This window comes from Hemicordylus capensis, chromosome 1 (assembly GCF_027244095.1).
Source record: "Hemicordylus capensis ecotype Gifberg chromosome 1, rHemCap1.1.pri, whole genome shotgun sequence".
In the NCBI taxonomy this organism is placed as follows: Eukaryota; Metazoa; Chordata; class Lepidosauria; order Squamata; family Cordylidae; genus Hemicordylus; species Hemicordylus capensis.
Genome location: NC_069657.1, coordinates 348,989,398 through 349,014,975, shown reverse-complemented (window position 1 = coordinate 349,014,975; position 25,578 = coordinate 348,989,398). Strand labels below are relative to the sequence as shown.

General features: G+C 44.3%; 2 protein-coding genes and 3 non-coding genes across 9 annotated transcripts in view; 1 reads left to right on the top strand and 4 right to left on the bottom strand.

Moving 5' to 3' along the window:
- Positions 1-11,271: 11,271 nt before the first annotated feature.
- RPS12 (ribosomal protein S12) lies at positions 11,272-17,824 on the bottom strand. 2 transcript variants are annotated; one of them, XM_053287719.1, is made up of 6 exons: positions 17,715-17,824; positions 17,502-17,545; positions 15,039-15,155; positions 13,068-13,170; positions 12,739-12,840; positions 11,272-11,360 (listed from the first exon to the last, which is right to left on the bottom strand). In XM_053287719.1, exons 1-6 carry the CDS (start codon positions 17,802-17,804, stop codon positions 11,298-11,300), a joined length of 519 nt encoding a protein of 172 aa, XP_053143694.1. In that variant the 5' UTR covers positions 17,805-17,824; the 3' UTR covers positions 11,272-11,297. The 2 variants fall into 2 exon arrangements, with proteins under 2 accessions (XP_053143694.1, XP_053143695.1); XM_053287720.1 differs by lacking the exon at positions 17,715-17,824 and adding an exon at positions 17,685-17,709.
- On the bottom strand, positions 11,795-11,928 carry LOC128341385 (small nucleolar RNA SNORA33). Its single transcript, XR_008314390.1, has one exon. It is a non-coding gene; the product is annotated as a small nucleolar RNA SNORA33 (small nucleolar RNA).
- LOC128341389 (small nucleolar RNA SNORD100) lies at positions 12,909-12,996 on the bottom strand. The gene has a single exon (XR_008314394.1). It is a non-coding gene; the product is annotated as a small nucleolar RNA SNORD100 (small nucleolar RNA).
- Positions 13,965-14,038, bottom strand: LOC128341360 (small nucleolar RNA SNORD101). Its single transcript, XR_008314369.1, has one exon. It is a non-coding gene; the product is annotated as a small nucleolar RNA SNORD101 (small nucleolar RNA).
- Positions 17,825-17,840: 16 nt separating the features above from the next.
- Positions 17,841-25,578, top strand: part of SLC18B1 (solute carrier family 18 member B1) — a 50,978-nt gene continuing 43,240 nt past the window's right edge. Inside the window, exon 1 of one of the 4 annotated variants that reach the window (XM_053287717.1) lies at positions 17,841-17,974. Coding sequence is in view for 3 of the 4 variants with exons in the window: in XM_053287715.1 (XP_053143690.1) it covers positions 22,024-22,105 (82 nt within the window). In the remaining variant the exon portion in view is untranslated. Of the gene's footprint in view, positions 17,975-21,973; positions 22,106-25,578 lie in introns of those variants that run through there. The other 3 variants (XM_053287715.1, XM_053287716.1, XM_053287711.1) reach the window with 3 other exon arrangements.

Sequence of the window (25,578 nt, the reverse complement as noted above, 5' to 3'; positions counted from 1 at the left end):
GAGAGAGAGAGAGATAGCTCTTAATACCTGAAAATGAACAGCTTGGGTTCCAGCAGCACATCAGTATACTTAAGCCACACCAAGACCTTGCTGTGGTTTTGTTTCTACCCTTCTGAACAGGCATAGAGTTTTTTTGAGTGTTCAGAGTGCCTTCACATGCATTAATTTCTTGTAATCCTCACAACAACCCAGTATGGTGAGCCAGTAATATTATCCTCATTTTGCAGCTGGACACCTGCTGGGGCTTGCCTAACAGGTTCATGGCAGAGGGATGTTTTTTTCCTAGCCAACCTCACTTCCATGTGATTAAGTCATGCCTGTCTCCCCCCAACACAGCACACTGTTCTTTAATCACATGGCAGGTGGCTTCTCCTAAATACTCCTCTGCACACTGGATGAAGGCAGGGGGCACAGGTAGCATATGCCCTGGGGCCCCTGTTGCCTGCCTCCTTCCTGAATTGGGTGTGCATGAGCAACTTACTCATGAGTAACTTCTGTATGGAGCTACAGTAGTAGTTTGTCTCATATCTATTATATTTAAATTTATGAGTATATTTGGGGTACCTGAGCTGAATCTTGGAGACAGAAAGATTCAATTCATTGTTGCTATGGTTTTTAACAACAAAATCCCTGCTCTGTGTGAGACTCCATGTAACACAGGATAAGCCTGAAATCAAGAAAGGTTGGCTTTCCATCCCCATTTTTGTGAGGTAGTTTAGGCTGAGAGTGAGAGGTAGAAACTGGCCTTAGGTTAGGAATACAGGAAGCTGTGTTATACCGAATCAGACCATTGTTCCATCCAGCTCAGTAATGTCTGCACTGCCTGGCAGCACAACTCTCCAAGGTTTCAGGCAGGAGGCCCTCTCAGCCTTTCCTGGAGATGCCAGGGAGGGAACCTGGGACCTTCTGCATGCAGGTGCTTTTCCACTGAGCTATGACCCCATCCCCTCAGGGGACTCTCTTACAGCACTCACATGCAGTCACCCATTCAAATGCAAACCAAGGCAGATCCTGCTTAGCAAAGGGGAAAATTCATGCTCACTGCCACAATTCATGCTCCCTGCCACAAGACTAGCTCTCCTTCCCTTATGGGAGAGTTATCCAGAACTTCATGGTTTAGTGGAAATTTGAATTTGAGTTTCTCTGGTAGAGATGTGCACAGAACCACAGTGGAGAGGCTCAAAGGTGGCGGGGGTCTCTCTTTAAGAGTGCGGGAGGGTGCACTTACCCCTCCCACCACTTTCCCCCTGCCGGCGTCCGTGTTTTAGGAAGCCGATCAGGGCGGCAGCGTACCTCCCTGCTGCCCCATTGCCCTTGTCTCCTGGATATGACCGGAAGTTGCGTGCGTGATGGAGGTACATGCGCCTATTCCGGCGCGTGCAGGCATGTCGGCGACTTCCGGTCATATCTGGAAGACAAGGGCAATGGTGGGGCAGGGAGGCACGCTGCCGCCCCGATTGGCTTCGTAAAACACGGATGCCAGCAGGGGAAAAGTGGCAGGAGGGGTAAGTGCACCCTCCCCCATTCTTAATGAGAGACCCCTGCTGCCTTTGAACCGGTAGAACGGCAGTTTCTTCAAACCAGTTCCATGCACATCCCTATTCTCTGGTCCTAGCCTCTGTCTGTACCACCATCCTGGCTCCTACTGAGATGAGAGATGGCTGTTCCCCCCACCACACACAAACTGAGTTTGAAAAAATGACAATTGTGCATGGTCCATACATTCAGCCCATGCTGTATCTGGTAAAGAGGGTGATGAGAGCTGGTCTTGTGGTAGCAAGCATGACTTGTCCCCTTAGCTAAGCAGGATCTGCCCTGGCTGCATATGAATATGCAGCCAGGGCACATTTATATTTTTTCATATATTTTAATTGTAAACCGCCCTGAGCCATTTTGGAAGGGCAGTATATAAATCAAATCAAATCAAATCAAATCAAATCAATCAATCAATCAATCAATAAAATGAGCTCATATGAGCCACATCCTGTCTCAGTTTGAAGCCTACTCTGGGAAGAGCAGAAGCAGCTTCAGGAAGTAAGCAAGCTTTTCTAAACAGAACAACATCAAGCCTCCTCCCCCCACTTCAAACTAACAGGAGGAGGGGAGATTTTGAGGGGCTGGTTTCTCTTTAAGGGATAAGTCCTAGTCTGTGTGTTTGTTATTTGCCAGGACTAGCAAAAGCCTGTGGCATCCAGTTTTTGTTTGTCCCTGCCTGGAGAGGGTGGAGTCAGCTAGGGCTGTGGGAGGCCCCACATTCCTTTGAGCCACATTCCTGTGTCTCAGTTTGAAGCCTACTCTTTACATAAGAGGTGAAGGCCTGAGAGCATAGTGAACAGGGATAGCAAATAGGGCAGTGGAGTTTTGTGAGAGTTTACCAGGAATGTGCGGGGGAGCCTGGAACAAGTCCCTGTGATCACAAGGAGCCTGGTGGAGAAGAGAAGGTAAGTACAAATCCCTTGTCTCTGTAAGTACTGATCCCTATCTCTTATTCTTGAGAAAGGCTTTTTGGACAGTTAAATAGCTGACCAATGCAGCTGAGACCTATCCTTCTAATAAACTATCTCTACATATTGTAAACAGCAAACAAAACCAGTTATGAAGATAGAAAGTCAGCAGGGGAGGGGGCACTTCCCAGTGTATTGCACAGAGTGTCACATGTATGACTATTTGCTCCATGGGCAGAAGTCATGGGTGTGTGCTCGGTGCAAGGGGAGCTCCTGGCTCTCAGGAAACAAGTTCATTCCCTTTTGACCAAGGTGATGGATCTGGAGAAGCTCAGAGAGACAGAAAGGCTGTTGTGGACACCCTGACCCCAACATTAAACCCAGAGTTACCAATCCAGAATTATGTGGAATCCAGGCCTGTGTCTGATTCCATTTAATAAGGAATCAATTAGTGCCTGAACTCAGATGAACTGACCAGTACATGACACCCAGATCTCATGAACTGCCTCTGGGACAAATGGTAATTGCCTTGTGAAGGAAGGGGCAATCCAGCATTGTTTCTCAAAGTTTGTGAAATGAGTAATTGAGAGACACAATGGCCAGGTTTGGTTTCCTTTCTCACACATATTCAAATGCTATCATTGTGGAATGCTTTTACAGATGCATAGCAGGAAGATTTACACACATTAGCAACAAGGGCGTAACTATAATAGGGCAAGGGGAGACATTTGTCTGGGGGCCCACTGCCTTGGGCCCCCCCCCAGAGACAAGTCACATGACTGACTCCCCCAGCCACACACCCGCCCGGGCTTCCTTCTGTTGTATTCATCCTCTGAAATTGATGTGAGTGTTAAGATCTGGAGCTACCAGAACAGCATGTCTTTCTCTAGTACCATTAAATGACTTGCATCATCCACAATTTACAAATACTTTTAAAAAAAAATTAGGATGATGTTCTGTTGTGGCACATAGTGAGTGAGTGAGTGAGTGTATTTAACTATGCTTTTTATTACTACTATTCAGCCTCATTTAAGATTTCTTTACTTCATGAGCCGAGCTTCAGTGAGGGGGGAGCATTTTAAAATCTTGTCTCTGGGCCCACTCCAACCTTGCTAAGCCCCTGACTAACAATTTGGATATGTTGGTGCCCAGCTTATTCATGTTGAATGAGAACTCATAGCCCAGTGGGCCAGGCTGAGTTCTGATCTTTGCCAGTACTACTGAACTCCGTGCAACAGGAATTCAAATGGAGTAAAATGATTAAACTCCTAAAATTTGCTTGAACTTGCTTTCAGGTAATGTCTTTGGGGGAAGCTAGAAGCTGAGCTCGCATTTCCTCTTACCAAAAAGTCTATGTTAATCATTGGTGATTGCTCTGCTTTGCCCAAAGGGGATAATCCTATCTTTCTCTGAGAGATATTTGCTATGTAGAATTAGAAACATTGTTATACCCTATTGCTGTCTTTAGAATTCCACCCTAGGTAGATGCACACAAAGGAAAATAATTTAACTGCTCTCTCACATATATAGCTTTGAATTTTCCTTCCTCTTTTAATACTCTCAGGGGACCAGGCGCCAGAAAATCTGAGGGACCAAAGAAGATGCCCATTTGCAAGCTCAAGAGATGCAGATTTGCTTTGGGAATGTCAATAGAACAATACTCTGCCCAAACAGGAGATGGGGCCCAGTTCCTGTTTACCCTGGACTGACTTAATATCCTGAACCAATATCAATAATTAGGAGACAGGATCTGGAGGGTAACAGCAATTAACACCTTTTGTGATCCAGGAAGGATGATGCTATTTTGAATAGTCTCTATGGAGATCAAATAATGGAACAACTATTCGAAGGGGTCTCTGGACATGGCAAAGTAGCAAGCTTTGCCTAACCAGCAGATCTTTGCTCATGTGTGCATCCCCAGTGCCTGCTGTCTAGCTGCATAGCTAAGCAGAGGCCTGGAATCTGCAGACAAGAGACTGATCAGTGATTCTTGCCACGGGGCGAAGAATCAAGGGATTCTTCTGTCTGTGGAATCCAGCAACAGCCTTTTACATCAGAAGCCTCCCCAGCAATGAACAAGCCCTTTAAAGCCTTCTCGTGAACCTGGTGAGATGCCTATTCAACACACAGCTCAGCCTGCTCCCGCCACCTTCCCTCCTCCCTACTGATCACTGCCATCCCTTTCCTAAGCCCCCCCCTTCTTTCTTCTCTCTCTATTTCTCTCTAAATGTTCTATTAGGATTTGTTAGAGAGCTGCAATTATTGATTGCACACATGTGATAGCTAGGCACCTTGCACTACACCTTGAATTGGAAACATGTTTAATTTGTATGACCTGTTTGAATTTTATCCTGATGAGCAACTTTCTATAATAAAGCCCATTGAATTATTTGGAAGTATTTTGCGTCTTCTTTTTACCTTCGTGCCGAGACTGCACATGGTCACCATATAAAGAACTGGTCACTTTGTGACACTGGTGAAACAAGCCTAATTTCATATGGTAGCTCCAGAGCATATCTAGTGTACAAATCAGGCTTGGTTCACAAAAAGGCATGTGGACAAGACGTTCAGGGATGTGGTAGAGGCATCCCCCTCCAGGGCTGACAGCTCTTCTGCTGTCAGGGAGAATTAAGGTCTCGGGGAAGGAGGACATCAGTCTGAGGAAGATGGAAATGCTCCTTTAGAAGGGACCCCTTCCGTGGAAGATAAGCCCATACCTCTTGCACAGGGGATACTCCTCTGGGGGGTGGGGGCCTCCTTGTAGTGGGCAATTTGATCATTAGAGGTATAGAGAGATGGGTTTGTGACCCGCGTGTTGACCGCACGGTGACTTGCCTGCCTGGTGCAAAGGTTATGGACATCACGCAGCCTCTAGATAGGCTCGTAGGCAGTGCTGGGGAGGAGACAGCTATCGTGGTGCATGTCGGCACCAACGATGTGGGGAAATGTAGTCGAGAGGTCCTGGAAGCCCAGTTTAGGCTGATAGGTAGCATATTGAAGTCCAGGACCCACAAGGTAGCATTCTCAGAAATGCTACCTGTTCCATGCGCAGGTACAGTGAGACAGGCAGAGCTGAGGGGTTTCAATGCGTGGATGAGACAATGGTGCTGGGAGGAGGGGTTTAGATTTGTTAGGCACTGCGATACATTTTGGGGCAAGCAAGGCATGTAAAGGATCTCCAAAAGGATCTCTCCAAATTGGGGGAGTGGGCAACAAAATAGCAAATGCACTTCAGTGTTGGCAAGTGCAAAGTGATGCACATTGGGACGAAAACCCCCAACTTCAAGTATATGCTGATGGGATCTGAGGTGTCGGTGACTGACCAGGAGAGGGATCTTGGGGTTGTGGTGGACAGCTTGTTGAAAGTGTCGACTCAATGTGCGGCAGCTGTGAAAAAGGCCAATTCCATGCTAGGGATCATTAGGAAGGGGACTGGAAATAAAACTGCTAACATTATAATGCCCTTATACAAAACTATGGTGCGGCCACATCTGGAGTATTGCGTACAATTCTGGTCACCACATCTAAAAAAAAGGACATTGTAGAACTGGAAACAGTGCAGAAGAGGGCAACCAAGATGATCAGGGGTCTAGAGCACCTTTCTTATGAGGCAAGACTACAACACCTGGGGCTATTTAGTTTAGAAGAGACCACTGCGGGAGACATGATAGAGGTCTATAAAATCATGCATGGTGTGGAGAAAGTGGATAGAGAGAAAATTTTCTCCCTCTCCCATAACACTAGAACCAGGGGTCATTGATTGCCAGGAAATCTAGGACCAACAAATGGAAGTACTTCTTCACACAACGCATAATCAACTTGTGGAATTCTCTGCCACAAGATGTGGTGACAGCCAACAATCTGGATGGCTTTAAGAGGGGTTTGGGTAACTTCATGGTGGTCTATCATTAGCTACTAGTCAGAGGGCTATAGGCCACCTCCTGCCTCACAGGCAGTATGCCTCTGAGTAACAGTTGCAGGGGAGTAACAGCAGGAGAGAGGGCATGCCCTCAATTCCTGCCTATAGACTTCCAGCAGCATCCGGTAGGCCACTGGGTGAAACAGGATGCTGGACTAGATCGCCTTTGGGACTGATCCAGCAGGGCTGTTTTTATGTAATGGGAGACTTGATGTTTGAGCACTGTAAGATATCCCCCTCAGGGATGGAGCCACTCTGGGAAGAGCAGAAGGTTCCATGTTCCCTTCCTGGCTTCTCCAAGATAGGGCTGAGAGAGACTCCTGCAACCTTGGAGAAGCCACTGCCAGTCTGTGTAGACAATAATGAGCTAGATGAACCTATGGTCTGACTCAGTATATGGTAGGGATATGCGAACTGGTTCGGGGTTCGATGGTTCTGGGTCAAACTGAACCCCATCCCCCAAGTTCTGTTCAGACTGGGACTGAACTCCCTCACCATTTTGTGATTTTTTAAAAAAGAAGTTTACCTTTCTTACCTCTGGGGGAATCCATTCAGCCAGCATGGGGGGGGGGTGTCCATGGGGTTCCCCCTCCCCCCACCGGCCTTCAAAATGCCCACTTCTGTTTTGGGGCCCGTTCGGGCCTTCATATATTGGCGTGGCAGTCATTTTGGAAGCCGAACTTGACTCGAACCTGACCGGCTCAGTTCGGTTCTGAACCCCCTAGAAACCCCCCCAGTCCGGTTAGGGGGGTTTGCAAATTTCTTTAAATTAAATATATTTTTAAAACCTTTCTTCCCTCTGGCGGAGTTTGTTGGGACAGTGGCGGGGGGTCCACGGAAGTCCCCCCCACCCCCGGCCAGCCTTCAAAAGGCCCCCTTTCAACCCATTCTGGCCGGGTTCATCACATCACAAGCACAAGATATCTTTCTCGGTTTGGATTCCACTAGTTTGGATTCCATTGTATATGACCATGCAAGGGGGTGGAAATTCCATGTGCAGGATCAGTTGATACTTACTTTGGCATTTTGTCAGTCATTCCCCAGATTGTAGAAGTTATTTTGGAGCTCCTCGCAGCCTACTTGCTCTTTCACTATCCTGAATAGTTTGGTCTCAGTCCACAAACTTGCCCACTTCACTGCTCACCCTCAAGTCTAGAACATTTGTTTCAATCAAATGTAATAAAATCCCAGCACACATTAACTCATCTGTGCCATAATGAAGCCCAATGTGCCACTGTGCTCAGGGCAGGGGCTTTTTGTGCAAGTTGCCCTCCTCACAAGCCACCCATGGACGGGCCATGGACAACTGATACTCAGCAGCTCAAGACAACCTGCTATACACAGTATTTTGAGTGCATGTTTACTACCAGATCATATATTCTATCATTGGCATGGACACAGTATAGTTAGCGCTCTTAAAAGGAATGGCTGGAACAAATAACTAGTTGCTTGCCCAGCCTGCTTTCTTGCCTGCTCCCCTGCTTTTGGAGCAACTACAAAACATATCAACACATCCTACTGAAAAATCCTGATGTGAAATGAAACACATTGTCTGCGCCCAAAATCCAAAATAATGGATTTTAAAGTCAGTCAGTTCTCTTGGAACACTGGCACTCTGAATTCCTATTTCACTAGAATTCACATAAAGACTGAAGCTCAAACACCACTCACCCCACTTTGAACTGGCAAGCACTGAGCCACATTGAGAAATCTTGGCAAGAACTAAGTAGTCTAGTAATATGGACGTCTTTCTGCCTTCCTGCCCAGTTGCTCTGAGTGTTCAGTATCACTTAACAACACTCTTGTACATCTCAGTTCCATCTGTAGCTCAAAGGGAAGTCCTGAGCTACAGAGACCAAGAAAGTTGCCAACACCAAGCTAAGAGGAGTGGAATGACCAAAATGACACTAGACTGCATTCACTATCTGGATACAATGTTCCCAGGAATACGACTACCACGAATGCACCAGCTAGTCTCATCTCCACAGTGAACTCCTCCTAAATCACACCCCCAGGCAAACACTGCACATGGGGGAGCTGGTCTCCAATTTGGGTTGCTGGGCACACACAGTTCAAACCACAGATAAATTACACCTGAGTAGTGTTTGCAACCAAATGCCATAGTGCAGTGGTTAGTGTTGGACTAGGACCAGGAAGACCGGAGTTCAAATCCCCATTCAACCATGCAACTCACTGGGTGACTCTGGGCCAGTCATGTCTCTCTCAGGGTTGTTGTGAGGATAAAAATAAACATGTACACCACTCTGAACTCCTCAGAGAAAAAGTGGGATATAAATGCAAAAATAAACTACTACAAACGCCTTGACACAGCAAAGGCACCAACTCTACCATTGCCTTGCTGTATCTAGATAGTAAACACTCTTGGCTTGATGGTATTATATGAAGCTATCTAGAGAGGGGTCAGTAGAGCATGTATAAACTCCTGGCAAATGTTGTAAGGTCAGAAAGGTGGGGAAAAGTGGTAGTTCAACAGTGGGAAGAGAGGGGTGAAACTGGGGATGTGGACACAAAAACCAAAGGCTAAATCCCCAGAATGTTGCCAGAACTGCCCTCAGAACATTCTGAGCACCATTTTGGATTCCAAAATGGCACTCTTCTGGCCTTGCGCATGCACAGCAGCCATTTGCATGATGGTGCTGACCACACAGGCTGCTGCACATGCAGAGACCAGAAGAGTGCCATTTTGGAATTTAAAAAATGCTCAGAATGCTGACTCTGAATATGGTCTTCATTTGAAGGCAAACACATGAACCAGCCTGATTCAAAACAGAACATCCTGAGAATGGAATGTTCTGCACATCCCTACAAAACGGTATTTCTGGTAGATGATGAAGTGCATTTATTGAGTGGAATGAAGCCAACTGAGTGGGATAGCTATGGACTAGGCCTTGGAGAGTACATCTAAAAAAATCCCTGCACAAATAACAGGACAAATACAAAGAGCAGAATAGCAGTCATCTTGGAAGCACTGCAATTTTAGATCACCTAGGAAGCAACACCTCCCTAAGCTGGTCTCAACAGGGGAAAAAATTTAGAGCATCAGTATATTGTATTGATTGGAAATATAGGAAATCATGTTATTGGGGCATTACTGAAAGATAACCCTTTTAATATATAATTAAAAGGGATTATTCGATTATTGGGATTTAAAGCCCCATAGTCTAGGACTGAATCATCTGGAAGATAGGAATGTGCCTGTATCATTCTGTGCTGCTGCAAGCGGGGGGGGGGGGTGTTTGCTGGCTGCTATCCCAGCACAATGGAACACCACGCTGACCACACAATGACCATTGTGACAGAGCTACACCTAACCTTTTGGGAAAGACAGAACCATGACTGGAACAGTGGCAGGGGTGGCAAAGCAGGGAAGGACCTGCATGCCTCATTCTTTAAAGCTACTGCTCACCACCCCAATTGTTTCAGCAGCTCTCTGAGGCATTGAGATTATTCAGGCACATCCCTACTACAGCGTGGTATAGTGACTAGAGTGCTGGACTAGGACCAGGGAGAACCGAGTTCAAATCCCCATTCAGCCATGATACTAGCTGGGTGACTCTGGGCCAGTCACTTCTCTCTCAGCCTAACCTACTTCACAGGGTTGTTGTGAGGAGAAACCTAAGTATGTAGTACACCGCTCTGGGCTCCTTGGAGAAAGAGCAGGATATAAAATGTAAAAAAATAAATAAAATATAGACTGCCTGCACTCTATGCACTTTAGGATCTCATCCTACGCCCTGCTTTCTGGTTCACCTCTTACATAGATCTGTTTGGCAGGAAGCAGGGACAGAGCCTTTTCACTAGCAGGGACACTCGCCAGGACCATCAAAGACTACTTTTAAGTCAACCCTGAATACATAATTTATTCTGCCTTGGTAACTGACTTTTAACCTGACAGCAGATTCTAATGCTGGTTTTTAGCCAGCTGTTCAACTATTCCATTGCTTCTGACCATTTCTTTGGTAGTTTACTCATTCCTTATGTATACCACTTTGTGAAACTGCATTTTAAAGGTTGTGTAACAAAATTTGTTTTTCACCAATACTTTCCCCCATCAGTTCCACATTAACCTTTGTAATATATCCACAAGACTATCTAGGTTGCTACTCTAGTCAGTTAAAAATTAGATTGGCAATATTGTAGCAGGTGTCTAATTCAGCTTCAAAAAGCCCATGAGTTCAAAAAAGATAGTACTATGCATGATCTGATGCAAGCTGAAGCCTATATGACACTTCACAATAAAACTGACAGATGTCTTTGCCCTTAATATAAAACATAGGATTTCTCCCTAGTGGGACACACAACCCAACACATCCATTATGTAGCATCATGCAGTACTGGAGTTGAACGTATGACAGAAATCTGCAGAAAAACAACCTGTCAGTTTGTTTAAAACATGGAGCACGCAGAGGCTTCTTTTAATAAACTACAAAAAGTATACAGTTATTGATGGGCCATTTTAAGGACAAGTCATACATATTTAAAGTCTAAAATGATTACAGTTTTCCATATTTCATGCAGACATTTTACACAAGGTATACTGTTCAAAATGTGGACTACAATTCAGTGTTGTTTTCTTCTTAGTAGTTTACACCTGCTAACTGAGGGGCCTTTTAAAGTGCTGATTCACTTATATCTAGCAAGAGGAGAGCAAATGTCACTATCCAACAGCAGCCCAGCATCTCTCCAGGGGTGGTTGCTGGAGGAAACCTTAAGATTCCTTTTAGATTGTGAGCCCTCTGGGGACTGGGAAGCCACTTAACTATTTATTGTTTATGTAAACTGCTTTGAGCACTTTAGTTGAAACACAATTTATATACCACAGTAGTAGTAAAAAATAAAATAAAAATTTCAACCCTAGAGGAATTCTGAAATTTAACACACAAACACTTCAGGCTCAAAAATATTTTATTTGTTCATTTCTTGCACTTGAAGTACTCTTCGATGACATCTTTGGCCTGAGATTCTTTGCCATAGTCCTACAATAAAGCAATGTATTAATATAACATTCACTAATGGTTTGATTTAGAGATTCTGTCTATGCAGCATGCAGGGAACTAGGCATTCAAGTACTACATACTAAATGAGAACTGTTAAATCATGAAATACCTGCTGTTTAAATTAAGAATGAAACTAATATGTAAACAAGCTACAATGATTCAGAATGGGCCTTGAAGGCAGGAAACATTACATGAAAGAGGTGGCAGCCCAGGTTAATTGCATGAAAGGTGTTTTCTGTTCATAGAGGGGAAGATTCTGCTGATTCACCCTTCCCTCAGCGGCCCCCATGTCACACGCCATACTGCTTCAGAGGCTCCCTCAACCCTCAGGAGCCAGAGGACAGCAATGAAGAACACTTTAGGAAGCTCCAGTGCTTTTTTTTATTTGCCCAACCTATATATCCAGAATACCACAATGTAGCCATTTATTGGGACCTTAATGACTACGAAGTCTTCAAGGCTCGTACCCTGGCTTTATTATTGCCAGCATTGTTTTAAAGATCTGCAGAACACTTAAAAAGTTAAGCAGATTTTATCTTACTGGCAGTTTCTCAGTTCACTGGGAGGCAATGCAAAAACTGATTGACCTGGTTCAAACATTGAATGAGAATCCACGGTTTCTCACTGCAAGAATAAACATTTGAGAGCCACACACATTGCCCGCTTCCCACATGAGATTTTGAAACAAAACCTTCAGCTTCCCATTACATACAAACTCAGGTAACCGAAACCAGAGTTTCATTCTAGTTTGATCTTTATTGGTTTTACTTCACAAGTTTCAGGAAACCCTAATTTGTACAAAAAAAGGAAATGATGGTTTAGTTCCAACCAAACTAAATATCTTCCTCTCGTGTTCAAAATAAGAGGACAGTCTGCGGGTCTCTTGTCCCATGGTTTCCCATTACATCAGAAATGGGCCTCTGCATTTAGACAACTAAAATTCTAGCCCCTCAGTACCATTAAATACACTGACTGTACACTCCCTTCACATAGTTACTTTGACGTTTCAACACATGGCCTTTTCTACAGAAATAGACCCTCTCCCAATAGTATATTCCCCATTCACCTACTTCAGTCAGCCTCCATCTGCATTCTGCCCCCACCGTACTACTCCCAGATAATTTTCCAACCTCCTCCTAGGCTTACTAGCAAATCGGCTTCCTCGCAAAAGAAAAGTCATTCAGGTCTGGATCAAACATGCTCAAGGACTGCCACATGCAACCCTAATATAAATGTCAGCATGCGTGCTGGACAATCTAATGAATACCACCACTCTAGTTTATGAGTGAGTGAGTGGGAGTGGGAGAGGAAGTGGGAGAGGGAGAGAACGAACAAACACGGACATGTGCCATCTTACCTTAACAACCACGCTACTGCAGCCCACAACCTTGCGGGGTTTTCCTTCTCTGTCGATCTTGCAGAGACCTACCCACTCGCCCAGTTTCTTGGTGTCATCAACCTAATAAAGACATTTGGATTCTGTTAGGAGTGTACTACTATAACATAATACTGGCAACATCAAACCATGCTGTACACTCAGACATATGGGTAACATTATGGTGCTTTTCCTCACAAATCTCAGTAGAGGGAGCCACAGTTATCATCACTGCACAGCACTGATAGTCCAAGCAAAAACTATGTCATAACTTCAGCCTAAAAAGATAGGCATAAGTGCATAATCCTTACCTTGATCAGGTTGATTTGGTGTTCAGCACAAAGCGCTTCAACCAGCTTGACATACATGGGTTCATCACAATTGGACGCAAGAACACAAAGGTGGGCTTGGCGTCTAAAACAGTACCATTTCAAATAAGAATGGGTCATTTACACAAATGGACATAGCAAAATATTCCTCAGCAATATCTAAATACTACTAAAATCTGTCTTTGTATTTTCAAGAATCAATGATTGATATAAACTCTGTATAAGGTCAACATTAGGATCACAGACACACTTATACAAAAGGAAGATGTTCTGCTCATGCAAGGAGATATTTTTTGTAATCCCTCCTTCAACCTCTGTGCCCCATGAAAATCTACTCCTTGGGGCCCCAACCTTCAGAGAGCTGAACAGGGGAAGGTGAAAATTGGTGGTGGTGGAGAAATAACCTCTCCTCACTTATGTGAATCAAACATATTCTATTCGTGCAAGTTTCAGCTGATGCTGGGCATTGCAAGACTGCTGTATCAATAAATTTTATTTAAGTTTTAAATGAAGCTTAAAAGCACTACATCTCCTGTCAGAACTATGTATTTTAAGTTTTTAAAGGTGCCTGTTTATTGAGAGCCAGCACAGCGTAGTGGTTAGAGTATTGGACTATGACCAGGAAGACCAGAGTTCGAATCCCCATTCAACCATGAAGTTCACTGGGTGACTCTGGGCCAGTCATGTATCTCTCAGCCTAACCTACCTCACAGGGTTGTTGTAAGGATAAAAATTACCTCTGAGCTCCTCAGAGGAAAAGCGGGATACAAATAATATTGCACAAGGAGACAATCATTCACAAGTTGGACTATGCACAAAATACAATCATGTTTCCTTACTACAGCATTTCTGGATTCTCCACAGTTGACAAATCTACAGGTTTGTCAGACTATTATTTTCACTCATAATAGGAGTGAAGGGGTATCCGACATAAATACAGTCATCATTCAAACTCTGTAGTTCTCATTACACTGAAGCAAACTGTTGGAAATTTGAAGAATTTGGATCTAATTGTTCTACAAGAGCTTACTGTGTAAGCCAGGCCTGCTCAGCTCGGGTCCCCAGCTGTTTCTGAACTAAAGTAAAGTTGTGTCATCTAGTCAGTGTTAACTTCTGGCGACTACAGGGCCATGTGGTTTTCTTTGGTATAATACAGGAGGGATTTATCATTGCCATCTCCCATGCAGTATGAGAGAATGTCTTTCAGCATCTTCCTCGATCACTGCTGCCCAATATACAGGTTTCTGGGAAACATACCAGCGGGGATTCGAACCAGCAACCTCTTGCTCCCTAGGCAAGTTAACTTTCCCGTTGCACCATTAGTAATTCAGGTTTCTGGACTACAACTCCAAAGTGGCCAGTAGCCAGGGATTATGGGAATTGCAGGCCAACATCTGCAGGAGGGCAGAAGTTGAGCAGCCCTGGTGTAAGCAAATTTGATCAGATATTCTACTCTGCTTATCCTGCAAGATTTGCAATTAGCATGCAAAGCATCAGATTTGAGATCAAACAATACTTCCCCTTACCTCTCCTACTAACAAGATTGGGCATAGGTCTCGGAGTTGTATACCTCCCTACCACCCTCACCAACATTATACTATATTTGATTATTACTGTCTGAATTAAGACAGTGTTAGGATGATCCCACATTAATATGAATGTGGTCTTACCCAGTTCAATTTTGATCCTCTATGGGGTCAATGCCCAAAACCTACTCCCAGTCTTGCTTCATATAGAGATAAAAAAATATTGCCTGATCAGATTCCCGCATATTTAGAATTCTGAATGTTCCAGAGCAATCAATAGCCTTTCCTATTGCAATTAGGATATGCACTCATAAAATAAGTTTGGGATGTGATTTGATAAATAAACAAACAAGCACAACAGGGAACCAAAGCAGAAAGCTGCATTGCTTCATACTCAAAGTTGGGTCTCATACTGGCCAGCACTTACTTGTCTAAGGCTTTGGCAGCTTCACGAATTCCACGGGCTAATCCGTCATGGATGAGTGCGGTCTTAAGCACTTCTTGAAGGGCGGTGTTGACATCCATTACACCTCCAGCAGCAACGCTAGGCAGTAAAAATAAATAAATCACAAATCTATCAAATCCAGCATTTTCCTTGAGTGGTGACCAGTCAGATACCTCTGAAAGGTTCGCAAGAAAGGCACCTGATATCTCTTATCATATGCTGGGCTATACTGCACCCAAATGTGGTTTCACGTATTATTCAATATAACACATTTTAAATCATTTAAAGGTTTTTAGTCTGTTTTAATTTGTTTTATGTTGTAAACCACCAGAGATGGCGGTTTACAGTGATCCACAAACATATAAATATCAATAGAAGATTTTTTTTTCCTATCAAACTTTTAAAAAGCTATATAAACAAACAGCCTTGTGACACATGCTCTGAGTTACTTTTACACTTTCAAGTACTTTGTCTTGCCTGCCTTGAAACTACTGACTTCACTGAGTAACCCACAGTTCTAGTATCATTGGAGCAAAAAGGCCACTATCCACTCATTTGTATTTTTAAAATCCTCAGCTTTAAAATCTTCATGCATTCTACAATGCATACTCTAAATATGCAAAATGGGTTACATCCCAACTAGTACTTCTGCAAGTGGAAAAAGTTTTGTTTGAACAAGGAAGAAGGGAAAAGAAGATTTTCCCTGATCCAGTTTCCTCTACTGTCTCCTCTGCCTCCCAAAAGTCTGCTCTGGAGGATTCCCCCAATCTTCAGGGGAAACACAAGCAGCTGTAATGAAAAGAGGGGACCAGCAAAATTGTCTTCACTCTGCCCCTCACTGTGGAAGTACTTGTTGGGATCTAGCCCGATATTCTACAGTTAGGTCCCCCATTTTATTTCCTCTCCTAAAACTGTGTTTGCTAACCTACACAATAAGCCCCAGGAAACCAAAGGGAGCAGGACAACAAATAAACACTGAAAAAAGGAAAGTTTGTGCCGTCGAGTCTGTGTTGACTCCTGGTGACCACAAAGCCTTGTCATTTTTCTTGATAGAATATCGGAGAGGGTTACCATTGCCTTCTCCCACGCAGTATAAGATGATGCCTTTCAGCACCTTCCGACATCTCTGCTGCCTGATACAGGAGTTCGCCATATTCTGGGAAACACACCAGCGGGGATTCGAACCAACAGCTTCCTGCTCTCTAGGCAGGTTACTTCCCCACAGGGCCATTAGGTGGCCTACACTGAGGAAACAGTAGCAATAATAGCAATTGTGGGCTTAAGGAGCATCTCAAGATAAATGAGGCATCTCAGAGCACCTGAAGAGCTGGTTTGAGCATTCCTATGATTTTACTCAAAAAATATGTTTCACCAAGTTTAACTGGGCTGATTCTCAAATAAGTGTGCAGAATATCACAAAAAACATAATTCCCAAATAAGTGTTCATACAGATTATTATGGCATAAGCTTTTATGAAATGGATTCCACCTCAGAGGCACTGTGCATTATTTCAACTTTCAAAGCTGTGTGTATAACACACACACTAGAAAGGATACACTGTAAAAAGTAGAATCAAAAGGCTATGAAATACAAGGTGTAAAAGCAGATGATGTTTTTATTCAAAGCTTAGGCTTAAATATGGCAAGAACAGTGTGACACATTCACAAGAGCAGTCACTGTGGCAATACTACTTTTCTAATATGCAAATACAGTATAGACTGGTGGTCTGCTTGGAAGTGTCACAAACCTACTGCTATTCCCTGTATTTCATGGTCTTTGCTGGCGAGGGGGTCCTTCTTTTTGGTTCTTTTTCTCTGCCAACTGAGGAAAACAGAAAAAAGTACTATAAAAAGTGGGATCCTTCCCACATACCATGAAATACAGTAGATAGTGGTAGCTGCAACATTTGACGCATATGAATAAACGGATTATAATCCATGAAAATTTTGCTACAATAAATAAATTCAAGTCTCTAAGGTGGCCAAGGAATCTACTACAACAGACCACAAAGCTTTATTATTATTCAAGTATATTTGAATACTATATTTAGTATTCAATACCATCTGTGTCTATGGCACCTTGAAAACAACTAGAAGACGGGCCCCTTTATCAAGCGCCTCACAACCGACATAGCAACAAACCAGGACCAGTTAATAAGTTCTGAAAGAGCTTGTTCGGCACCTGAAACGAGCCGCTCTTTTGCCTTGGCTGGTCCTTGCCTGCGATTACCTAGCGTGATGGCGGAAGCACAGGGCCAGGAATGGCTGTTAATTGCCACAGGCACGGGCAGCCACGTGCAACAAGTCCGGGCCTGCGTGCGCAAGGACGCACGTCCCTAGAGCAAGGCCGGGAGTTGGGGATGGAATGCGGGAGCCGCCTGGGAGGCCTCGAGGCCCCCAGGGAGAGAAAGCTACTGTCACTGCTGCTTGCCTCTTACATACTTACCCTTCCTCGGCCATGGTTGGTGTGGACGGTCCCGCCCGGGGTTGCTGAAACAAGACCAGGAGAAGAGAAAAAAGTTAGTGGAAGCCGAGAAAGCGGGGGGGGGGGGGCGTAATTCAATCTTTCCCTTCGCTTCCCCCCGCCCCGTTTCCCCGCGCGCGAGGATGGAACAAGAAACAAACGAACGTTCTACGAGACGGGCCTAGCGTTCCTCACCTCACAGGCTCCGCAAGACGAAAGGGAAAAGGAAAGGGCGGAGCACCAGCTCGTCTTAGTTAAGGGCGCAAGGCCCCCTCGCTCGCGCATGCCTTCTGCATAGCTGTCTATCCGTCCCGCCTGACGCAGAGAAAAAAATTACTAGTCGGCGCCCGATGGGCTGCTAAGAGATGAAAGGCTGTTGTGGGATAAACTCGAAGGCCGGGGCAGTGAGGGAGTTCAAACGGTGCCGGCATCTCCCTTTGTATAGGGCTGCACAGGTAACAGTAAGGGGCGCTCTAGGGATAGGAGTCTACGGCATTGCCGGACGGATTTCACGAAGCCAAAGCCTGAGAAACAAACGGGAGGGAGTCTGGCTGAGCAGGAGGCGGGGTCTGTTGGCCAGAGAAAATTGACCGAGTCTCAGCAGGGCTTTTCTCGTCACGTGACTTAACATGCTGCTTGTCAACGGGTAGCAGCAGCAGCAGGGATTTTGTGTGCATTGCATGGGGTCTCCTGTTTTGTGTGGGGGAGCACTCAGTTCTACAGCCACGGTCTGGACTCTGAAGTATTACAGTCTAGTAAAACTTTGCTTGTGATTTTCAGCATGGAGGCTGAACTTCAGTGAACTTATTACGGTGACTGACATAGAGTTCTGACTCGTTTCGGTCAGAGTACGCTACTCAGTAAATGTGTTAGACTTTAAGGTGCCACAGGACGCTTTGGTGCGAAAGCGAATACGGCAACCCAGCTGGAAATAATTCTATCAACTTGGGTTTGGGGCAGCGTAGCTCATGCCGCTTGGATGACGGTGTGTTTTGTACCCTTCTCTGCAGAGTTAGTTGCGCTTCCGTAGGCTCCATCTGTCCTTTATTTTTTTTTAACCAGAACAAACCCCTGACACCCTATTTTGCCCTCTGAAAAGATGCTGGAGATATCTTTATCATTATTTTTTAGTGTGCACTAACATGTGTGTTAGTGTATGCACCGGCGTTGCCACTGCTGAAATTTTTATGCCTTCTCCACCTGGATCTCTAAATAGGTCAGGGAGGGGTCGTGGCTCAGTGGTGGAACACGTCCTTTGCATGTAGAGGGTCTCCGGCTCAATCCTTTACACGCTAGGTAGGGCTGGAAAAGATTCCTCTCTGAAACTTGGCCAGTCAGTAGAATACTGATCAGATAGACCAAAGACCTGCTTCAGTATAAAATATTCATATGTTTAATAACTTCATAAGCTCAAATGCACAAGTGAGCAGTGGATGCATGTATCTTGACTTGGGCTGTTGTTACAAAAACATAAGCTAAAAACAAGTTAATCTTTAAGGTGCCACAAACTCCTGCATGCATCTATTGCACAGTAATGTGAAAGTTAGTTTGAATTGTTAAGTATGATAATTGGTATTCATGTATTTGTGGTATATCGAAAAACACCATTGCCACTTTTAAATCACATGACCAGAAGGGTACAAATCTCCCTCTCGCATAACACTAGAACCAGGGGTCATGCCATGAAATTGATTGCCAGGAAATCTGGGACCAACAAATGGAAGTACTTTTTCACACAACACATAATCAACTTGAATTCTCTGCCATGAGATCCAACAACCTGGATGACTTTAAGAGGCGTTTGGATAACTTTATGGAGGAGAGGTCTGTCATCGACTACTAGCCCGAGGGCTAAAGGCCACCTCCAGCCTCAAAGGCAGGATGCCTCTGAGTACCAGTTGCAGGGGAGTAACAGCAGGAGAGAGGGCATGCTGCCAACTCCTGCCTGTGGCTTCCAGTGGCATCTGGTGGGCCACTACGAAAGAGGATGCTGGACTAGATAGGCCTTGGGCCTGATCCAACAGGGCTGTTCTTATGTTCAGACTTGTCCAAAGTAGAGGTGAAAGTTGGGATACCCAGCATTAGCATCCTTAAGCTCCACAAGCTTATTTCTTGGCTATAAACATATAATATAAACAAAACGTCTATGCATTGCCTACCTTTCCCCCAAAACCAGTTTTCTCATGAGTAAAAGGTGCTGAATATGATTGAGTTGAAGCTATAAACGATATTCAACATTCTTGCTTTTTAAAATAAAATGTTACGATTATTTCACTAATATAACATAGTAAAAGAGATGCTCCTTCAACAATGTCTATAATAGGGGACCTAGTGCTCTGACAGCAACTGTGAGAATAATGTTTCTGGGAAGTGTTGGAATTTAAGTGTTTCATCCTAAACAATAGGATGACCAGAGGCAAAAGACAAGCTCATGTACTTCAGTAGTTAAGTAGGAAATTGAATTTCCACATGAACAGCTTTTTTCAAACCTGCATAAGATGCTGCACCTGCTGAAATTCCCTTGCCTGCATAGCTGCTTAAGAAACATGGGCCCTACTGTCCTTTGTAAGCCCTGGTGTATTGCAGTGAAAACTATCAGCTGTGGCTGTGATTGCAGCCACATTTATTTCATCAAGCATTCAAACTCTTACTTGTACACTGGCTTCAGCAATGGCTTTTAACTATTACTGGTAAAGTCACTCATGGTTAACTACTTTTTACGCCACTAGGGGGATTTTGGTCTTTGGATGCTGCTAAACAGACGCCACCATGTGGGTGGCGAGAAAACCTGTAAACTCTGTAAGATCCCAGCACAGCCCATTGCTCGTCCAGAAGACTGTTATTCTCCCCCCCTCTCACACAATCCTGTAGCTTTAGAAGTGTGTGACAAGCAGAAATTCACCAGGTGTAGCTTTCCTGCCTTGAGAGAAGGAAAGACAGGGAAAGCTTCACCAGTTGAATTTCTGCCTAGCCAGTGTTGTGGAGATTCCCAAGGAGGTTCATTAAGCCCCTCCCCCGCTCTCCTTAGGTGTCATGCTAAGGTCTAACTCTTCCATAAAGCTAAACTAAACTAATCTTTGTTGTTAAGACAAGACATGCCTAGGGAGCAAGACGTTGTTAGTTCAAATCCCTGCGGGTATATTTATCAGACTTTGGGAAGTACCTATGGCAGCAATGATATAGGAAAGTGCTGAAAGGCATCATCTCATATTGCACAGGAGGCAATGTAAAAAACCCCTCCTGTATTCTACCATGAAAACCACATGGCTCTGTGGTCGCCAGGAGTCGACGGCATGATTTTTCTTTTTTCTGTAGCTTCACTGTGGTGGTGTTGCTATTTTGTTGCTGATCTTTCTATGATGTGTATTTTAAAAAATTAATTGTTAGCTGCACTGAGTTATTTTAATAAGATAAAGTAGGACATACTTAAAAAAAAAATAGTCTGTATCTGTGAAGGGCACAGAGGCCTTGACAAGAAAAAGAAAAGAATTGGAAATCCTAGTGAGAGAATAAGGGCTTCTATTAAGATTAAAAGCATTCCTTAAACATACTTTAGCTTTTTCAGGATAGTGCCACAGGTCACGGTTGAGACAAAATAGCATGTGTCTCAAATATAGCAGAAAGTGGGTGAGGATTTAATTCCTAAAGGGAGTGGTGGTCCTGTCTTCCACTTGATTAGCAAGCCAGAGGTTGCCAGTTCGAATCCCCGCTTGTATGGTTCCCAGACTATGGGAAACACCTATATCAGACAGCAGCGATATAGGAAGATGCTGAAAGGCATCATCTCACACTGCGCAGGAGGAGGCAATGGTAAACCCCTACTGTTCTCTACCAAAGACAATCACAGGGCTCTGTGGTCACCAGGATGTCGACAGCAACTCAACAGCACACTTTACCTACCTAGCAGATTGCTTATTTTTTTATTAATTTTCAATTTTATTATTCAAATTTAATTTATTAAACTCCAAAGGCTCTAGGTGGTTCACAAAAGTTGTTTACTCAGAAGCAAGTCCCATTGAGTTCATGTGACATGACTGATACACAAGTATTATCAGAATCAACCACAGCCTTTAGTGTGGCTGGCATTCTGATCCTAAACATACCTTTTAGAAGCAAGCCTTGCTAATTTTAATGGGCTTTACTTTTAAGTAAATATGCTTAGAAATATCTTTTACTTCTCAGTAACCAGAGAGATACTGCAAGTTCTTTCAACAGCAATAACCTGTGATGCATGTTAAATTCCCGGTATAGTAGCCTGATAGGGTGACCAAAGAGTTATTATTTTAAAGAGGTGTCACTTACAAACTGTTAAAAACAGCAATTTAAAACATTCTGAGATTACTAAAAGCCCAGCTGAAAAAAATGTGTCTTAAGGGCTCTTTTGAATGCTGGCAAAGATGTTAAACCACGAATGTCTATAAGGAGGGCAATTCACAGCCTAGGAGCAACTACAGAGAAGACCCACTCCTGAGTCACTGCAGCATATGGAGACTGGCCTTTCTTGATGGGGAACTCCTATATCAATGAGCAGAGATATAGGAAGGTGCTGAAAGGCATCACCTTATACTGCACGGAAGAAGGCAATGGTAACCCTCTCCCATATTCTATCAAGAAAAACCACATGGCTCTGTGGTCACCAGGAGTCAACACAGACTCGACACAAACTTTCCTTTCTTCAGTGTATTATTTGTTGTCCTGCTCCCTTTGGTTTCCTGGGGCTTATTGTGTAGGTTAGCAAACACAGTTTTAGGAAAGAAAGAAAATAAAATGGGGGACCTTTTGTATGTCTGACTGTAGAATACTGAGCTAGATCCCAGTGAGTGCTTCCACAGTGAGTACTTACCATAAGTATCTCCATCTTGCTTGGATTCTGTTTCAATTTATTACCCCTCATTCAGTCCATCACTGCCTGTAGGCAGGCATGGTGTGTGTGTGTGGGCGGGGCTATGCCATTTCCTGATGATGATGATGTCATGGAGAAATAGATTGGATGTCATCAGCATATTGATAACACCCTGTTCTAAATATCTTGATTATCTTACCCAGTGGTTTCATGTAGATGTTAAAAAGCATTGGCGATAGGATGGAGCCTTGAGGGATACCATACAATAGCTTGAGTTTTAGAGAGCAGCTATCTTCGAGCAACACCATCTGACTGGAATCTACCAGAGAGAGGGAAATGGAACTACTGCAAAGCAGTGCCACCTATTCCCAGATCCCCCAGATGATCCAGAAGGGATACTGTGGTTGATAGTATCGAAAGCCGCAAAAAGGTCCAAAAGAACCAACAGAGTCAAACTCCCTCTGTCCATTGCCTGGTAGAGACCATCCATCAGGCTGACCAAGGCTGTCTCCACCCCATAGCCAGTTTGAAATAGGTCTAGATAATCAGTATCTTCCCAAACTGCCTGGATATATAATCACAGAACCAAGCCCAAGAAGCCCATGCAAACCTAAACCATAAACATATAAATGTCACAGACTCCAGGCTTCAGTAAGGACAGCCTGTTCCCGCATGATCTTGTCTTCCTATTCACTTTTTGGAAGAGCCTGCTTCCTACTCCAGTGCTTTCAGAGATGCACCTGGTAGGAGTGTGGCACCCAGATTGTGGTGCTTCTGCCTTCCCCAGGAGGCTCATCTGTCCGCTTCTTTGTCAATGGGGAATGGCAAAGGCACTGAATCTTCCAACAGAATTGTATTGGGCCAGTTTAAATAAACATGGCCCAATATGATTCTACTGGAAGTGGAAGATTCAGTGCCTTTGCCATTCCCAAGTCACTCATTTCGTGCCCACTCTCCTAGAAGAGCACTCTCAAAACATTAGATACTGTTCTGTGTTTTTAATAGTTTTAACTTTTTAATTGTTTTTTATTTGTTGTTTTTATTGTTTTGTTGTAAACTGCCCAGATAGTTGTGTTTGGGGCAGTATACAAATGTGTTAAATTAATAAATAGGGCTATGATTTTTCAAATTTTCTTCTAGACTATCTACTGCACCTTGTAGAGTTTCTAGTTGTGGAGGGGTTGGCTTGCATCATGGACCTCTTATTTCTGAATAAGCAGATTTAGGATTGTATTACTCACAACTGGGATTTGAAAAATGAAGGCCCTTGAACATTTGCTTTGCAAGTTTCTGGAAGCATTAAAATTCAAGGCTGTGGGAAGACACCCCCCCCCCTCCACCCACCTTGAAATTGTGCTGTAAAGGCTCTAAGCCACAGAGAGGCAAATCCTTCACTCTTTGAAGAGAACATCCTAACAGCAGATGAGCACAGGGAGGAACTGCCTAAGGGAAGGTGATGAACTTCCAATGACTAGCTCTTCTGACAAATTTACTAATTTACTAAATGATGCAATATTAGCCTCATTTTGGTTGCCTTTTGCTCTGGCCATGCAAACATTTACTGGTTATTGCGTTTGACATGACAACAAGCTAACAACAACAACAAAAATTCCTTGAGCCCAGGTGAAGCTCTCTCCAGGACCGGAGTTGGCATGGGTGAGTAGTTGCTTCCACCTGCCCAATCTCCCATCTACCCCTGTGGCACAGGGAGTGCACTGCGTACCCATCTCCCCTACAGTGTAGTCTTATTCACGCGTTATCAAGTGCAACGGCACTCACAGATACAGCTCTGGTTTCTAGTGCAGGGAGATAACTGCTTCAGAGCTGTCACTCACCCTCTCCAGCCGGGCACTCACAGTTATGGTGCTGTTTGTGTGAAGGGGGAAGTGCTGTAACTGTGATGGCCAGTGTTTCCATGAGCAGTGGGTTTGGGCAATCAAGGTTGCTGTTCTCAAAAGTGCCAGCCATCTACACACACAAACAATGCCATAACTGTGAGTGCGTGGCTCAAGGGGGTGAGTGACAACTCCTGGGTGGAACTTCCTTCCCACTTTGGAAGATGTAACTGTGAGCACAGCAGCATACACAGACATCTGAAGAGGGCTTCTCTCTCACACTAATAAGGTTGCCATGTTCAAGCTTCCCAAATCTGGGCGGCCTGATTTGCATATCATGCAAACTATGTTGCAACTAATTTGCATTTTTTTATTTATTTGACAGATTTGTATACTTTCTCCTCCTTCTCTGCCCTCCCATGTGATCGGATCCAGAGTAACATCCGGGCCATCCGGGCAGCACATTTGAAATATGTGTAAATCCAGGTGGAATTTAGCAGCCACGTGGAGGAGCCAAAATCTGGGGACTACCCTAAATTCTGGGGGACATGGCAACCCTACACACTAGAGCCCCTGGTGGCGCAGTGGTAAAACTGCCGCCCTGTAACCAGAAGGTTACAAGTTCGATCCTGACCAGGGGCTCAAGGTTGACTCAGCCTTCCATCCTTCCAAGGTCGGTAAAATGAGTACCCAGAATGTTGGGGGCAATATGCTAAATCATTGTAAACCGCTTAGAGAGCTCCGGCTATAGAGCGGTATATAAATTTAAGTGCTATTGCTATTGCTATTGCTATTGCTAGTGTCCTCCAGCCCCCATTGTAGCCATCTCCCCACCTGAACCTTCACCCTCACAGCAAGCAGAATGTGGCCTGCAATGATCGCCCCACCCGCTTTGGCAGGCCTCTAGCCTGGGCTGGACTTTGCCCAACCCTGACCATGCACCTCCCTACTCACCCGGCAGCAACAGCATGCCACACCTCTATCCTCTTCATCCACTCTCCTGCCCCTGGCTTTTGAGAAGGAAGGGTGCAGGATGCTTCCACATTTCCTCTTCCACTCCATTACCTTGCTTTATCAAAGCCAGAGGTGGGCAGTGGTGGTTGCTGTGCTGTCATTGGGGGAAGGCAGCTGAAGCAGTGGCTGGTGGGTAACCTGCCTGTGGCAGCTGCCTCACATAGCCTCATGAGGGGGCTGGCTGTGACACTCCTGCTAAAGTCTTTGAACTTTGCACTTTGAATAAAATATCTCTATTTCTTTCTGTTTAATAACCATTTCTTAAAACAAGTTTAAAAAAATGCTTTTGTAGTGTACCGTTTGTTGTATGTCTTTTATGCTATTGTTTTGTGAGCCACCACCAAGAGAACAATTTGTTATGGGATGG